Source organism: Hyla sarda, chromosome 5 (genome assembly GCF_029499605.1).
Source record: "Hyla sarda isolate aHylSar1 chromosome 5, aHylSar1.hap1, whole genome shotgun sequence".
Lineage (NCBI taxonomy): Eukaryota > Metazoa > Chordata > Amphibia > Anura > Hylidae > Hyla > Hyla sarda.
The window spans coordinates 347,975,070-347,993,908 of NC_079193.1; the positions used below are offsets into that span (position 1 = coordinate 347,975,070).

At 39.2% G+C, this 18,839-nt stretch overlaps 1 protein-coding gene across 6 annotated transcripts in view; it reads right to left on the reverse strand.

The window, feature by feature from the left end:
* Positions 1–18,839, reverse strand: part of CSMD3 (CUB and Sushi multiple domains 3) — a 1,342,864-nt gene that overhangs the window by 745,804 nt on the left and 578,221 nt on the right. For all 6 annotated transcript variants that reach the window (XM_056522623.1, XM_056522621.1, XM_056522626.1 and 3 more), the window contains 2 exons: positions 2,892–2,979; positions 163–287 (listed from right to left, as the gene is read on the reverse strand). In XM_056522623.1, coding sequence (XP_056378598.1) covers positions 163–287; positions 2,892–2,979 — 213 coding nt within the window. The remainder of the gene's footprint in view (positions 1–162; positions 288–2,891; positions 2,980–18,839) is intronic.

Genomic DNA, 18,839 nt, shown 5'->3' on the forward strand with positions numbered 1-18,839 from the left:
CCCCAGAAAATAACAGCATGTTGGTTGTTGATTCACCAAACAGAACTTGTGGCTATTAAGATTATCTTGATTACTGTTGGGGGATGTCGCTGGAGCATTGCTTTAAAACAGAACAAACATCATTTGATATATTTTCACTTTCATGTTTGCTTGGCTTCTTACCTTTGCACACGGGTCTGTGGTCGCTCCATGCTGCAAACACGTCTGCAATCCTTTGACAGGTGATTTTTTTTTCACCTTGAAGAACATAGTCTTCATCGCAAGAAAACAGAACTGTCGCACCCAGACTATAACAAAACATAAAAGGACACAATATTATAGAATAAAATAAATACTCAGTGATCGATGATAATATTAAGTGATGTTGTTACATGTCTCCTAAAACTAGAAAAATGGATATTGTGAATGAATCTCCATGGGGGACATTTATCAAAGCATTTAGTAGGGTTTTTTTTCTTAAAATTGTTCCAAAAAAGGCACGTGCGCCTACTATCTTTTTTTTCTGCGACTTTTTGCTTGTGCAGTGTCCTAAGCAAAAAATAAAATCTTGCTCACCAAAGCAAAAAGTGATTTTTGACTTGCAGTGCTCAGAGATTTATCAAGGGCGAAAGTCGCAATAAAGGTGCATCGCATGAAAAAACCCAATAAATTTACTCCAGCTCATTCATGGAGCAGAAAAAGCCACTACCAAAGCAAAAAAAATAACAATTGCTTACGTGAAAGAAATTTATCAACAGGCTGAAAACAGTTGATAAATAAGTCGCACATAAGCAAAAAAAATTGTAAGAAAAAAAAAACTAAAAAAAGGAATACATAAGCAAACATTGATAAATGTCCCCCATGTGTCTAAATGTGTACTACAGATACTTCCATTAGGCTAACATAATTGTAATGGTGATGGTAAGCCAGGTAAACATGCACAATCTGAACAGGATCACATAACTGCTTGGGCTGAAAAGCTTTCCTTTGTGCTACTGTTCACCCTTATATACCACAGTAGATTTTCTGGAATGTTTCTATAACTTGGAAGCATCATCCAGACATTAACACTTACCTTTACCAAGGTTTAGGTATGTACGTGCTCCTCGATAATGAAAGTATAGATGGTACACAGCCAAGGGTTAAAGAACCTGTTCTAACAAATGTTTTAAAGAGGTACTCCACCTCTAGACATTTTATCCCCACTCCAAATGATAGGGATAAATTGTCTGATTGTGGGGGATACGACTGCTGGGACCCCATGTGATCTCCAGAGTGCAGGCTTTGAGCGGCCATGGTCGTGACATCATCCCATGCCCTCTCCATTCATTTCTGTGGGAGGGGGGCAAGGACCACTCCCATAGACATGAATAGAGGGGGTGTGGTGGGATGTCATGACCACGGCCATCTGAAGCCGACAATGGCCAAGAGCAATGGTATAAATGTTGCTGTACTTTTGGTGACTGAATAAAGCCACAACTTTCAAGCATGAAGTGCTGCTGTGCTGCTCTACTTCTGGAATATATATCTGTCTATATATCTATCTACAGTATCTATCTATCTATCTCATATTTATCTATCTCATATCTATCAATCTATCCAGCTATCTATCAAAGCCGCCTCTACGAAGAATAATCTTCAGAATAAGTCAGCGTATGAAGCCCTAAATGAAGTTAACCTGAAAAATATTAATCAAAAACTATACTCAAAAAGTATGAATGGACATTCTCTCCAAGGCTCTTTCATTCTTGGTTGAAAAGCAGATATAGAATCCAACCTGAGCTATTTCACCTGCTAATAGGAAGAAAGAGTTGAAAAAAGTCTGTGAAAGCTGTAATGTAATTTCTACAGAGAGCCAAGAACCTACTCATTAGGCAAAGTCATTTTAGTCCTTCTGACACACAGAAAAGACATTTCAAGAGTCATATATTAACTACAAGAGCTATATATATATATATATATATATATATATATATATATATATATATATATATAATCTATATATGTATATATATATATAGATAGATAGATAGATATATCATATCTATCTATTTATCTATCTATCATCTTATATCTATCTATTTTTATATATATTCACTTAAAGAAGGTGTCCAACAGAAAGAAACCTATCCTCTATCCGCAGGATAGGGGTTACGTTTCTGATTGCGGGGGGTCCGACCGCTGGGCCCCCCTGTGATCTCCCATACAGGGCCCCGGCTCTACTCCGGTTCTGCTTCTCTAAAGCGCATCTCGTACACAGTATGTTAGCTGGTCAAAACATGCCCCCTCTATTTGTCTTTATGGAAGAGGTAGAGACTAAGCGTTTGCGTGTCTCTGCCTCTGCCATAGACATGAATGGAGGGGGTGTGTTTCTACCAGCTTACATGCTGGGTGCAAAACTTCATTAGTGGAGCAGAGCTGGAATCCCATATTGGAAATGGCGGATTGGAGATCGCCTCATATTGGAGATCACCTATCTGCGGATAGGAGATATACGCTTATTTTGACTGGATATTCTCTAATATACATCTAACCGAAAAAGTAATATATTGGACAAGGCTTGGTTTTTCGCCTGCTAGGAGATATGAATGACTTTAATGAGCAAACAATTTTAATGGTAAGCGTATGTAATGATCACATTAGTAGAAAGAGTTTACATAAGGTGACCCTTAGATGTAGACGCATTTTAACAGCAAATGTTCACACAACACAATTATTCTGTATATTGGAAAATTCAGACGAGTGCAATTTGCCTCTGGAAAAACATGTCTATAAAAAATGAAAAGTTTAGTAATGAAAGATGGAGCAAAGAATGCGGCATTGTATTAGTGATTAGTATTTATAGGGGATTCTGTCAATACATTTTGTAACATAAACCTTTTCTATGCTCTTTACTGGGAATAAAATTTTACCTAAAATTAGAGCCTATTCTTTTCCCATTTTCTGGTTCTCCTGGATCCGGACACATATTTGATGCTTGTTTTATACCTCCCTCATTTACTGTAAGAAAGAAAATATACTTTAATAAGGCATGATAGAAAGCAAGACATGCAAGTAACCTATATTTCATGTTAAAGTACTGCACACGTATGACTGTGCAAAGCCTGAGAAGATCATATACTGGGGAAAAAAAGATAATAGTTAATTCATGTAAACAAAAAGTTAATGGAAAGCTTTGGCAATACATATCCTTTTATACAGTACCAATAATTATAATCATCATAATCAAAATAATATTTGGGATTCAGCATGATTGTTTAGTCAAATCTAATGGTTAAAAGACAAGTCTGCATTTATTTATTTTTTCCTATTTACAGATATTTGTTTAGTTGATTTTTTTTATTAATCTGTGTATTTATTTATTTGTTTATTTATTTGCAAGAGAGAAAAAGAGAGAGCAAATACAATAGCATATACATATAAACATATGTATAAAAGGTTTGATGCTCGAAATGTGTGAGACTCGCAGCTACGGTGTTGGTTTGTTTGTCTACGGATTTTTAAGCGCTTCAAATTATATTTTTACTACAAACACTGAATTTCTTCTTTTCTTGAAAAAATAAACCTACTTTGGAATTTGGTGGCATGTTATATGGGAATCAGGAGAATTAACCCCATTGAATGACAGTAGGATGAATTCTTCTGCGGAGCCATGGCCGTGCAAACCAAAAAAAAACATGTCACATCTTATATGTTAAAGAAAGACTCATCAAATATTTGGAGAAGCGAAGATACCCCTTTGTACCACAGGTCAGTTAATCTGGATACTATTATTTAAAGGGATAATAACATTTAAGGATTTATTGGTATATCTCCAAATGGTCTGATCCGTGGCACTCCAACTTGATTCTCAAGCAACTGGAAGCACCTCTGTGAAGAGAAAACTCAAACAAACACTGTGGCCCATTAATTCTGGAGGAGCAGGGCAGGGCCCTAGAGGGGAGCCCACATTAAACAGACCGTGAAGCTTAAGCCTAATATTATGCCATCCCTTCCATCGGGAAATACATGTCACCAAATACTCCTACTGAAATGTTGGTATACTCTGTTCCCATTGTAATCATTGAAATAAATTTGCCATAAAAAAATGGACTTTTAGCCCAAGAACCTCTAAAGTATACTTTTCACAAGTTATCCCTCTGTATGCTCTATGCAGACATACCTGGAGATGTTTCTTTTTTTTAAATCACTTATATTAAAAAATGTTTTAATCCTTCCAGTACTTATCAGCTGTTGTAAGCTCAAGAGGAAGCTGTAGTAGCAAACCAACATAGAAAAATCACCAGAGACCACTGTGGTCAGGATAAAAAGAACTACACAACTTCCTCTGTAGTATACAGCAGCTTATAAGTAATGAAAGGACTAAGATTTTTTAAAAGAAGTCATTTACAAATCTGTTTAATTATCTAGCATCATTTAATTTAATAAAATTGTTTTCCATTGGAGTACCCCTTTAATTGTTTTCCATTGGAGTACCCCTTTAAGAGTCTGAATATCTGATCCTATTACCCTTTGCCTAATCTCAGACAGATTCTGATTCTATGTGCCACCCCTGTACCACACCATTTCTCCTGTGCCAGACACAAATTGCTGACCCTGCACCGCCTGCCTTGACTTCCCAGCCTGTATGCTGCCTTGTGGCCTGCTCATGACCCACGCTTGGACCTTCACTAGTCTTGTCTGACCCTTTGGTGAAATGCATAAGTGTTTCCTGGTCTTCTGGGTCAGCCGCTACCCACCTGGCACCTTCTAACAGATAAGTCTAGCTTTCACATTTTGGGGTGAAATAAGGGATTAAAAACCTATAGGGTCCACTCTTGAGCATGACCAAAAGCCAGACCCATCTGGTCGACACCCACTGTCCCGTTACACAAAGTTACTTCATCTTCTATTATAGATAAATATTTTTATGAATATGTATATTAATATTTCATAGCTGTAATTCATTGAGACTGTTGTCAAACTATAATAGTATATGCAATTCACATGCTCAAGAAAAGAAATATAGAAATATTAAACTAATGTATAACCTATTTGATCAGGTTATTTCCCCCTTATCAATATAAGTAAACTTTTTCAAAACACTAGTTTTCTTTCTGTGAGATGGAAAACTTCCACAGTACCACAGAGAGTTATTGCATTCTTTTTTTCCCCCTATCAGACTGCTTGATAAATTTGTGCATGTATCTCTATCCGTCAACTGTGTAATGTTCTCTATGGCACTGGATAACATTACAGATGGAACAGGTAACGATTGAGGCCATGATAGAGTAGACCTATATTAGGGCACTGACTATAATTAATATCTCTCTGTTGACAGATACTTATGAGAGTATTTATCAGGGGAGTCAAATTTTGCCCTTCATAAGAGTCTCTGAGGATGGAAGGTGCTGGTTGTGACCAATATAATTAATGACAGTTCATACCGGTATGCCAACTTTATCTCAGAGAACTACATTAATACACATGACTTCCGTGACTTGCCATAGTCAACAATACAGAAAAAAAAACTATGGAACAAGAAAAGAGGCATGTAAAAGAGATAGAAGGTATGACCTCTTACTGTGGCCCACTTCATCATTTACGGTGATAAATTTACTGGCTACATCATCATCATTGCTCAAGGGACCTAGACTTAGCACCAGCCATGACATGTAATTTGTACACATCAAAACGAGAATTTTTTTTATGAAACATATATACAGCAAAATTTACAGTTAGCTTAACTAGTTTAAGAAAACAGACAAAAATAAACAAAAAACTTAAAAAAAATGAAACTTAAAACCTTTTACTACCTTTGTTTTAAAAATTGGTAAATTAGAGATTTTTAGTAAATTTTAGTTTTTGTGTCATATATAAAATTATTTAGTCAGCCACCAATTGTGCAAGTTCTCCCACTTGAAAAGATGAGAGACCTGTAATTTTCATCATATGTATAGGCCTGAAATTTTCATCATAGGTATACCTCAACTATGAGAGACAGAATGAAAAAAAAAAAAATCCATAATATCCCTGTCTGATTTTCAAAGAATGTATTTGCAAATTATGGTGGAAAATAAGTATTTGTTCACCTACAAATAAGCAAGATTTCTGGCTCTCACAGACCTGTAACTTCTTCTTTAAGAGTCTCCTCTTTCATCCACTCGTAACCTGTATTAATGGCACTTGTTGGAACTTGTTATTAGTAAAAGGCACATGTCCACAATCTCAAACAGTCACACTCCAAACTCCACTAAGGCCAAGACCAAAGAGCTGTCAAAGAACACCAGAAACAAAATTGTGGACCTGCACCAGGCTGGGAAGACTGAATCTGCAATAGGCCAGCCGCTTGGTGTGAAGAATTCAACTGTGGGAACAATTATTAGAAAATGGAAGACATACAAGAACATTAATAATCTCCCTCGATCTGGGGCTTAGCGCAAGATCTCACCCCGCAGTGTCAAAATGATCACAAGAATGGTGACCAAAAATCCCATAACCACACAGGGAGACCAAGTGAATGACCTGCAGAGAGCCGGGACCACACTACGCCACCAGGGACTCAAATCATGCAGTGCCAGATGTGTCCCCCTGCTTAAGCCAGTACATGTCCTGGCCCATCTGAAGTTTTCTAAAGAGCATTTGGATGATTCAGAAGAGTATTGAGAGAATGTAATATGGTCAGATGAAACCAAGGTAGAACTTTTTGGTAAAAACTCAACTTGTCGTGTTTGGAGGAGAAAGAATGCTGAGTTGCATCCAAAGAACACCAGCATGGGGGTGGAAACATCATGCTTTGGGGCGGTTTTTCTGCTAAGGGACCAGGACGACTGATCTGTGTAAAGGAAAGAATGAATGGAGCCATGTATTGTGAGATTTGGAGTGAAAGCCTCATTCCATCAGCAAGGGCATGGAAGATGAAACGTGGCTGGGTCTTTCAACATGACAATGATTCCAAACACACAGCATTTTAAGGTCCTTGAGTGGCCTAGCCAGTCTCCAGATCTCAACCTATAGAAAACTTTTGGTACTTGTTGCCTAGCGACAGCCCCAAAACATCAGTGCTCTAGAGAAGATCTGCATGGAGGAATAGGCCAGAATACCAGCAACAGTGTGTTAAAACCTTGTGAAGACTTACAGAAAACGTTTGACCTCTTTCATTGCCAACAAAGGGTATGTAACAAAGTATTGAGATGAACTTTTGTTATTGACCAAATACTTATTCCACCATAATTTGCAAATCAATTATTTAACCCCTAAAGGACGCCGGGTTTTACAGTTTTTGCATTTTGTTTTTTTCCTCCTTACCTTTTAAAAATCATAACCCTTTCAATTTTCCACCTAAAATTCCATATGATGGCTTATTTTTGCGTCACCAATTCTACTTTGCAGTGACATTAGTCATTTTACCCAAAAATCCAACGGCGAAACGGAAAAAAAAAATCTGAAGAAAAACACTATTTTGTAAATTTGGGGGCTTCCATTTCTATGCAGTGCATATTTCGGTAAAAATGACCCCTAATGCTTATTCTGTAGGTCCATACGGTTAAAATGGTACCCTACATATATAGGTTTAATTTTGTCATAACTACATGCAGGAAAATGTATACGTTTAAAAATGTCCCCTTCTGACCCCTATAACTTTTAAATTTTTCCAGGTACAGGGCGGTACTAGGGCTAATTTTTTGCGCTGTGATCTGAATTTTTTATCGGCACCATTTTTGTTTTGATAGGACTTTTTGATCACTTTTATTAATTTTTTAATGGCATAAAAAGTGACCAAAAATACGCTTTTTACGACTATGGATTTTTTTTACGTGTGCGCCATTGACCGTGCGGTTTAATTAATGATATATTTTTATAGTTCGGACATTTATGCATGCGGTGATACCACATATGCTTCATTTTTTTTAATGGGAAAAGGGGGGTGATTCAAACTTTTATTAGGGAAGGGGTTAAATGATCTTTATTAACACTTTGTTTAACTTTTTTTTTGTAATGATAAAGCTCCCATAGGGGCCTATAGCATTACATACACTGATCTTTTACACAGATCACTGGCATGTATTAACACGCCTGTGATCAGTGTTATCGGCGCTTGACTGCTCCTGCCTGGATCTCAGGTACAGAGCAGTCATTCTCCAATTGGACAACGAGGAGGCAGGTAAGGTCCCTCCCGGTGTCCTGTAAGCTGTTCGGGACGCTGCGATTTCACCGCAACTGAGCAGGCGGGATGGTTTCACTTTCGCTTCAGATGCGGCGGTCAGCTTTGATCGCCGCGTCTGAAGGGTTAATACAGGGCATCACCGTGATCGGTGATGTCCTGTATTAGCCGCAGGTCCCGGCCTTTGATGGCCGCTGGGACTAACCCGATATGACGCGGGGAATCGGCGAAGGACATAAATATACGTCCTTCGTCATTAAGGAGTTAAAAATAAGACAATGTGATTTCATGGATTCTTTTTTCTCATTATGAATTCAAATGTTACTGAGAGGCATTAGATCATTGTGCATGTTGTGGATGTGCAACCATGTCTGTTTTCTCTATTTGAATTCACATTGTGTTTTTTTTTTTTTTTTTTACTCAGCCCAGGCATATATTATCCCTTAGCAGGATAAATTATCCGTTATATTAACCCTTAGCAGCATATATTATACCTTAGCAGAAAGCTGCTCAGGGCCCCTTCCTTTCTGACAGCCTCCCAGTCTCTGACTGGGAGCACATGGTAAGTGAGCTTTTACACCTTGTTCACACTGGTGTGGTGCTGAGCGGCGTCCATTGCTGCCATGGTGCCGAGTCTGTGGGGAGGTGAGGCCTTGGGACAGGTTTAAGTGGCATTGTGGCTGCTCTGCCAGTGGATCATTCCCCCTGAGGGCACTGGTGGTCGCCTCTCAGTGCTACGCCATTTTATGCTAGGGACGTTAGGGACCCGCTATTTACAGGTGGTTGTGACGTTGCTAGCGGGCTTGCACTTCATGATCATAAAGTACACTAACAATCTGTTAGTTTAATAAATGTTGATGAGAAGCATTAGATCATTGTGCATGTTGTGGATGTGCGACCATATCTGTATTCTCTATTTGAATTCACATTTTTTCTCATTATGTCTCTCATAGTTGAGGTATGCCTATGATGAAAATTACAGGCCTCTCTCATCTTTTTAAGTGGGAGAACTTGCACAATTGGTGGCTGACGTGGCTGAGCTTAGGAGAGGTTTTCTATGGGGATTTGGTTCTAAACTGGGCGGTTCCCGAGACACATGTCATCAGAGAGCACTTAGACAGAAAAGAACAACCTTAACTTCAGAAGCTCATAAGTACTGAAAGGATTAAGATTTATTAATAGAAGTATTTTACAAATCTGTTTAACTTTCTGGAGCCAGTTGATATAGTAAAAAAAAAGTTTTTTCCTGGATAACCCCTTTAAAGGCGGTAAGCTTTAAAGGTGTGTGGAGCTTTAAATGCCATTAGCACTCCACTGGGCATTATGGCAACAGAAATATGCAAAGCAGCTCAATCACAATACTTATTCAGGTAGTTTTCCATAAACATCAGCTTTTAACTACAGAGTTTAAGACACTGATTGGGATGTATTGCCAAGCCAGAGATTTCTCCAGAAGGAAAAAGTACCCATCTGCAAACAGCGCTCTTTCAGGGTTTGTTGCCCTTCATCAGTACAGAGCAGGGTGTTCTGGCTTGGCATGTGAGAGGCCTGTCGACTAGGTAAAGGTAGTATAAGTTCCCCTTAAGCAGATCACCATTACTGGTGTTTTGGAGCTTCATAGGCCATTTCACCCCACTAGGCACTATGGAAGGTTGAATTATGAAAAGCAGCTCAATCACAGCCCCTTTTCAGGTAGTTTTCCCTAGACATCAGATTTTCACTCCAACTACAGAGTTTTAGAAACTGATTGCGATTTAATGCCAAGCCATACACATCTCCAGAAGGAAAGAGTAGCCATCTTCAGTCCCCAACAGTTGGGGCTTCTTATGGTCCCTTCTTATGGTCCTCTCACTGCACATCTCTTCCCTACTTTTGACATGAGATGTGAGAGGACAATCAGTCTGCTCAGCCAATCATTGGTTAAGGGGAACCAATCATTAGATTTGACTATACATAACGAATGGCAATTTGTTATATATGGTAAAAATCGTTTTCCTCACCATCCCCAGGGGATGTTCCTGCCTGCAGGGATGGAAAGGTTATGAAATTATAAACTCTCCCTTTGCCGGCCCCATAAGCATTTCCCTGGATGGGAGCTATCTTTACCGGTTGTTCGCGGCTGTAATCATGCCTGCTTGGATGATTGACAGCCATCGTCACAGCTCTGCTCCCTAAACAGACAGAGCACAGTGATGGCACGAGACTTCCCAGGGCATTCAATCATGCTGAGACTGGTGTGATTATAACCGGAGAAGATGGGACTTGGTAAGTATAGCTCCCCGCCCAGGAGACTACACACTGGATCGGTGGGGCCACTTTCTAATTTCATATCCTAACCTTCCCCGTGGGCAGGAACGTCCTCTGGGGATGGTGAGGAAGAAAATGTTACCATATATAATGCCATGCTTTGCGTTATGAAAGGTAAAATCTAAGGCCTTATTCCCTTAAAGAGGAACTCCAGTGGAAAACAAATGTTTTCAAATCAAATGGTGCCAAACTGTTATAAAGATTGGAAAATTACTTCTATTTAAAAATATTAATCCCTCCAGTACCTATCTGCTGCTGTAAGCTCAAGAGGAAGTTTTGTAATTCTATCCAGTTTGATCACAGTGCTCTCTGCTGACTCTGATGTTCATGTCAGAAACTGTCCAGTGAAGAAGCAATTTTCTATAGTGAACCTCTCCTACTCTGGACAGTTCGTGGCATGGACAGTGATGTCAGCAGAGATCATTGTGGTGAGACTGGAAAGAACTACACAACTTCCTCTGGGGCACACAACAGTTGATAAGTACTGGAAGGATTAAGAGTTTTAAATAGAAGTAATTTACAAATCTGTATAAATTTCTGGAACCAGTTTATTTGAATTTTTTTTACCGGAGCTCCCCTTTAAATAAGGGAAATCTGACATCATGAAGTCCTACTGAGACATCTCAGAAACAGGAAAAAGAGAAATGCAGTAGTGGACCTGAATATTTTACATCAGAGCTGCTGGGGGCCGTGGAAGATCAGGGTGACTGTTAAAAAATATTTATACTGGAAAACTCCCTGAAGTAAGTCCAACAAGAAACAAACATGCATAAAATGTCATGTTTCCGGCATTTCAATAATATTGACTTATTACAAATTCATGACCCATTTAAGAAAATCAGTAATGTTTGTGTCTAAATAAATACAAAACTTTCAGTAAAGTTAAACATGAATAATTAAACAGGAATTAATATTAACAGAGACAGCGGGATTAAAGAGAAAATATGAAAAGGAACAACTAGATTTATGTAAGTAAACATCGAGATGCATATTCCCTTTATATAAATGAAGGGAAAACAGACGTAACATCTTATCTACCTTGGTCAACGTATCTATAATCAATTTGGTGCTAGGAACAAGAATAAGATGGAGCACTCACCAGGTAAGTAGATTTCAAAATAAATTCTTCTTTATTCCACAGATAAGATAAAACTTACAAGCAGCCACAGTGCAGGGAGACAAAGACGAACAGGGAGTATGGATTGGCAACGGCCGTTTACCACCTGTGCAAGGTGCTTCTTCCGGCCTCCGTTTGGAGGCCGGAAGAAGCACCTTGCACAGGTGGGAAACGCTCATGGCCAATCCACACTCCCTGTTCATCTTTGTCTCCCTGCTCTGTGGATGTTTGTAAGTTTTATTTTATCTATGGAATAAAGAAGAATTTGTTTTTAAATCTACTTACCTGGTGAGGGCCCCATCTTATTCTTGTTCCTTGCACCCGGCGCTGCCCGGTTTTTCCTACCTTATCCTTGTGGGGGAGGAAAAGCAACAAAGGGGGAAGCTTTTGTCCTCATATCCCATCCCTAAATCCTGACCCCATATCCCCTCTTCATATCCCGACCTCACATCCTGTCCTCATATTTTGTTCTCATATCTCGACCCCATATCCCGTCCCCATATCCCAAACTCATATCCGGCACTCATATACTGCCCTATATCCTGTCCTCATATCCGGACCTCTAATCCCTTCTCTATATCCTGTCGCTATATCCCCATCTCATATCCTGACCTCATATCCCGTCCCCATATCCCGACCTCATATCCTGTCCTCATATCCCGTCCCCATAGCTAATCCTCATTTCTAATCCTTATATCCCATCCTCAGGTTGGGCTGCGTTGTAGTAAAGACATTGTAAGCTGAAAATAAAAGGGGTGTGGCTTAAAAGGTGGGTGTGTCTTTGTTAAGGGGGGCCTTGGCATGCAGGACTGACGCATTCACCAGGAGGAGCAGAGCGGAGATTGTGGAGTAAGGCACTAGAAGTCCTACATACTTGCATGGGACTTGAAACAAAAAAAACATCCTTCACATATGGGGGCAGGATAGAGGTTAATTTAACTATTATATATTTTTATTTGACATATAAGTCTATTAAAAATCTTAATCCTTCCAGTATTTATCAGCTGCTGTATACTACAGAGGAAGTTTAGGTGCTCTTTTCTGTCTGACCACATTGCTCTCTGCTGACATCTCTGTCTGTGTCAAGAACTGTCCAGAGAACCTCTCCTGCTCCAGATAGTTCCTGACATGGAAAGAGGTGGCAGCAGAGAGCACTGTGGTCAGGCAAAAAAGAACTACTCAACTTCCCATGGAGCATACAGCAGCTGATAAGTACTGGAAAGATTAAGATAGAAGTAATTTACAAATAAATTTAACTTTCTGGCACCAGTTGATTTGAATAACATTTTTTTTTCCACTGGAGCACCCCTTTGGGCTTTACACAGTGACTATTTACATCAGTGGATTGTCTGTAATGCAGGACCATACAAGTCCTCCAGAGGAAGACATGGGGTGAAAAAATGAGAAACCTGAACAGGATATTTACTTAGAATTCCCTAATATGACATATATGGAAATGGGGTTTATAAACTGTATAACCCTTTAAGGAGATATAATATACACTAATGTAATAGGAATACATTATCAGCATATATGATTTATTGCATTGCATTTATAAAATTTGTTTTAGATAATTGTGAAAATTACTAGACAAGATTTAGGAGTCATTGGAACCAGTCCAGAAGAGAATTCTAGACAATTCCAAGCATTTCTGGGAAAGAAGAACCCTGGGCATTCATCAATAGATGTCTCCTTTATGCTGCACTGTTTTTCTTTAGAGTACTGACTGCAAGTAGATAAAAGTACTATGATGCATTGTTAGGTGTCATTACAATTTGCATTAACAAGCAAGAACTTGGCAGCAAACAGGTTTTGGAAGGCTTAAGAGTCAAGGTCAAGTTAAAATGTCTAGGAAGTAGTTGGAAAGAAAACTTAAAGCCAGGATTTAACTTACTGGTCTTATGTAAACAGAATTTTAGAGCACATTTAAGCCATGGATTTACTGTATCCATTTTTTATAAAACTAAGATTTGGCGACAATGAGTAGAACATGAGGGGCATCAATAAAAACATTGTCACAGATGTAGAGCACTCAGCTTTTTATAGTTATATACGAGTCTAAGATACAGGGGGAGATTTATCACAACGTGTCCAGATGAAAAGTTACTGCATTGCACATAGCAACCAATCAAATCACTTTTTTCATTTTTGGAAAGGCCTCTGAAAAATGCGATATGATTGGTTACTATGAGCAACTCAGCAACTTTTCCTCTGAACAGGTTTTGATCTCCCTCATAGTACTTATATATCTTCAAGACATCTAATAGTGAATAACTTGGAAATAGTTTTATAGAACCAAAAATGCATGATTTAGATTCTCCAATTGTATCGTATTGGGTAACATATAAACAAATTGGTTACATATGTCTTAAATGGGCACTGTCAAACACAAAAACTTTTTATATGTTGTAATTTTTCCCCTTTTTATAGAAAATATGACTTATAAAATAATGGCTAAGTCCAAGCTGAAGCACAGGCATGGAAAAAGTCCAGTAAGTAAGGGTGGACTAGCACTCCTCTGTGCTCTCTCCTGTCTGATAGCACTCCTCTGTGCTCTCTCCTGTCTGATAGTATTCCTCCATGCTCTCTCCTGTCTGATAGTACTCATCTGTGCTCTCTCCTGTCTGGCAGCACTTCTCTGCGCTTTCTCCTGTCTGAAAACCCTCCTCTGTGCTCTCTCCTGTCTGATAGCACTCCTCTGTGCTCTCTCCTGTCTGATAGTACTCCTGTGTGCACTCTCCTGTCTGAAAGTACTCCTCTGTGCTCTCTCCTGTCTGATAGCACTCATCTGTGCTCTCTTCTATCTGATAGGACCCCATCTGTGCTCTCTCCTGTCTGATAGCACTCCTCTGTGCTCTCTCCTGTCAGATAGTATTCTGCTGTTCTCTCTCCTGTCTGATAGCACTCCTCTGCGCTCTCTCCTGTCTGATAGCACACTTCTGTGCTCTCTCCTGTCTGATAGCACTCCCCTGTGCTCTCTCCTGTCTTATAGCACTCTTCTGTGCTCTCTCCTGTCTGATAGTACTCCTCTCTCCTGTCTGATAGTAATCCTCTGTGCTCCCTCCTGTCTGACAGTACTCCTCTGTGCTCTCTCCTGTCTGATAGCACTCATCTGTGCTCTCTTCTATCTGATAGGACCCCATCTGTGCTCTCTCCTGTCTGATAGCACTCCTCTGTGCTCTCTCCTGTCAGATAGTACTCTGCTGTTCTCTCTCCTGTCTGATAGCACTCCTCTGCGCTCTCTCCTGTCTGATAGCACTCCTCTGTGCTCTCTCCTGTCTTATAGCACTCTTCTGTGCTCTCTCCTGTCTGATAGTACTCCTCTTGGCTCTCTCCTGTTTGATAGGACCCCATCTGTGCTCTCTCTTGTCTGTTAGCACTGCTCTGTGCTCTCTCCTGTCTGATAGCACTCTGCATGTGCTCTCTCCTGTTTGATAGTACTCCTCTCTCCTGTCTGATAGTAATCCTCTGTGCTCTCTCCTGTCTGACAGTACTCCTCTGTGCTCTCTCCTGTCTGATAGGACCACTCTGTTCTCTTTCCTGTCTGATAGCACTCCTCTGTGCTCTCTCCTGTCTGATAGGACCACTCTGTTCTCTTTCCTGTCTGATAGCACACCTCTGTGCTCTCTCCTGTCTGATAGTTCTCCTCTGTGCTCTCGTTTGTCTGATAACACTCCTCTGTGCTTTCTTCTATCTGATAAAACTCCTCTGTGTTCTCTTCTGTCTGATAGCACTCCTCTGTGCTCTCTCCTGTCCCATCAGACACAGAGGATTAATATTAGACAGGAGAGAACATAGAGAAGTACTATCAGACAGGAGAGAGCACAGAGGAGTGCTCTCAGACAGGAGAGAGCAAGTATGGCAGCATGCTCTAGCTCTTGCACCCAGCAGTGCATACATGTATTCCCACTCCCACTAACTTCATTTGCTTTGCTCTGCACCTTGCCTAACCAATGTGTACAGTGACCTTGAAGATAAGTGGCAATGAACCGAGTTCAGTGAATGTTAACTGAGTAGCGAGGCACACACTACTGAATGCTGCGTCGCTTAGTATATGGGAGCAGAGAGTCCCTCTTTTAACAGGGCTCCCTACTCCTCTAAAATGTAAGTTGGAGTATTACAAAGATAACGCATCCTACCTCACCAGACGAGTAACACTTTACCGATCAAGTTGGCTGTAGCTACATCTGTAGGGAAATTAGATTGCAAGCCTAATTTACTGAAATGTATTGGTCCAAAAAAAAAGTGTATTTCACTGTTCAAAAGGTCTAAGAAAATTTGGTCTAAGAAAATTTGTGATACATTTCTCATGAAAGTAATAGTTATTCTCTCTACAACGAAGGAGTTTCTTATAAAATAAAGAGTTTGCATGTCTCTAACCACACTTTCTATGTTGGGCAGTTATGGCATAGTAATGAGTCTGTTCAAACTCTCTGTAAATAAAGGTTTTAAAGTGTTTGTCATGAAAAATACTCCCATACAATTATTTAAAATAAAACATGAAAAATAATTTAAATCAGAAACAAAACACAAAGAATTTATCAATAATGAATTCTCAATTATTCCTGTGTAGCATTTTATTTTATTGTCTCGTGTAAAGTTTGTTTCTTTTTCTCTCTTTTAGTATGTGTTTTTGTAAGGTGTTTTTTTTTTGTTTCTTTCCCTCTCTCAACTTTCTTGTGCCATTCTCTATTTAATTTCCAGACAACTTCTCTATCCAGCTGAGTATAAAAGCATCATGCTGTGTCTTACAGACAGGATTCGCTGCTTTAAAAGAACAACAAAACATAGCACTTGTGGGTTTTTCACTTCTTAGAAGTATCTACATAACAATATCATAAAACAAAGGCAACTTTTAGAGAACAATGGGCTTTGTTACAGTGCACCTATAATATTCCACGAACATGTTGCTGATTCATCTGGAACTTTAGGAGATTGTTTGAATAAAAAGTATATACTGTTAAAGTTTTATATAAAATAACAGTGCTGGGTATGACAACAACAAAAATTCTCATAGTTGTTTCAGATGTTGCCTTAAGGGGTACTCCAATGGAATTTGTTTTTATTTTAAATTAACTAGTGTCAAAAAGTTAAACAGATTTGTAAATTATTTCTATTTAAAAGAAATAATAATAATCCTTCCAGTAATTTTCAGCTGCTGTATGCTCCACAGGAAGTTGTGTAGTTCTTTTCAGTCTGACCACAGTTCTCTCTGCTGACACCTCTGTCCGTGTCAGTAACTCTCCAGAGCAGGAGAGGTTTGCTATGGAGATTTGTTCCTTCTCTGGACAGTTCCTGACATTGACAGAGGTGTCAGAAGAGAGCACTGTGGTCAGACAGAAAAGAACAATACAACCTCCTCTACAGCATACAGCATCCCATAAGTACTAGAAAGTATTTTTAAATAAAAGTAATTTACAAATTTGTTTAACTTTTTGGCATTAGTTTATTAAAACCAGAGTACCCCTTTAAAACCCACTTATTTATTTACTTACTAGTTATTAGGGCTGTCCAACATCATCCCCTTGGACATATTATAAAAGTATATTTAGTGGGGGCCTGATCTTGGGATTTTTACTAAACAAAAGATGGAAAGACATCAAGTTATTCATTCTAGGCTGAATATGCACTATTCCTCTAAATCAGTGTTTTCCAATCAGGGTGACGTATAGCCATTGCAAATAGAGATTTCGCGATTTGTTCGCCGGCGAACAGTTCCCGGCGAATTTAGCATGTTCGCGTTCGCATCGCCGGGCGAACATATGTGAAGTTCGATCCGCCCCCTATACTTTAACATTGCAGTAAACTTTGACCCTGTGAGTCAGAGTCAGCAGACACATAACAGCCAATCAGCAGCAGTCTCTCCCTTCCAGACCCTCCTACCTCTTGCACGGACGCCATTTTACCCTCATTCAGCATGCTGCCGGCTTAGGAAGTGGAGGGTCAGAGAAGCTGCTCCTGCTGTATAGGGAAAGCAATAGCTAGGTTGCTGCTAGGTGGTGTAATCAGGGTCCAGTTTACTTCTAAAGCACTAGTGTAACATCTGCTTTAAGGACAACACCCAAAAAAGCCCTTTTTAGAGCTGAAAGATATCAGTCCGTGTGTCTTGCAACAGCTGGAGGCACCCTGGTTGGGAGGGAACCGCTGGATTAAAGGGGTACTCCAGAATCAAACTTAAGTTCCTTCAAGCAACTAACTACTACAGTATTCAAAGGGCTGAAAGATATCAGTCCGTGTGTCTTGCAACAGCTGGAGGCACCCTGGTTGGGAGGGAACCGCTGGTTAAAAATGGTACTCCAGTATAAAACTTAAAGGGGTATTCCAGGAAAAACTTTATATATATATATATATATATATATATATATATATATATATATATATATACATATCAATTGGCTCCAGAAATTTAAACAGATTTGTAAATTATTTCTATTAAAAAATCTCAATCCTTTCAGTACTTATGAGCTTCTGAAGTTAAGGTTGTTCTTTTCTGTCTAAATCCTCCCTGATGACACCTGTCTCGGGAAACGCCCAGTTTAGAAGAGGTTTGCTATGGGGATTTGCTTCTAAACTGGGCGTTTTCCGAGACAGGTGTCATCAGAGAGGATTTAGACAGAAAAGAACAACCTTAACTTCAGAAGCTTATAAGTACTGAAAGGATTAAGATTTTTTAATAGAAGTAATTTACAAATCTGTTTAACTTTCTGGAGCCAGTTGATATATAAAAAAAAGTTTTTTCCTGGAATACCCCTTTAACCCCTTAAGGACGGGGGTTTTTCCGTTTTTGCATTTTCGTTTTTTGCTCCTTGCCTTTAAAAAATCGTAACTCTTTCAATTTTGCACCTAAAAATCCATATGATGGCTTATTTTTTGCACCACCAATTCTACTTTGTAATGACGTCAGTCATTTTGCCCAAAAATCTACGGTGAAACGGAAAAAAAAAATCATTGTGCGACAAAATTGAAAAAAAACCACAGTTTTGTAACTTTTGGGGGCTTCCGTTTCTACGTAGTAAATTTTTCGGTAAAAATGACACCTTATCTTTATTCTGTAGGTCCATACGATTTAAATGATACCCTATAGGTTTGATTTTGTCGTACTTCTGGAAAAAACCATAACTACATGCAGGAAAATTAATACGTTTAAAATTGTCATCTTCTGACCCCTATAACTTTTTAATTTTTCCGTGTATGGAGCGGTATGAGGGCTAATTTTTTGCGCCGTGATCTGAAGTTTTTAGCGGTACCATTTTTGCATTGATAGGACTTATTGATTCATTTTTAAATGATATA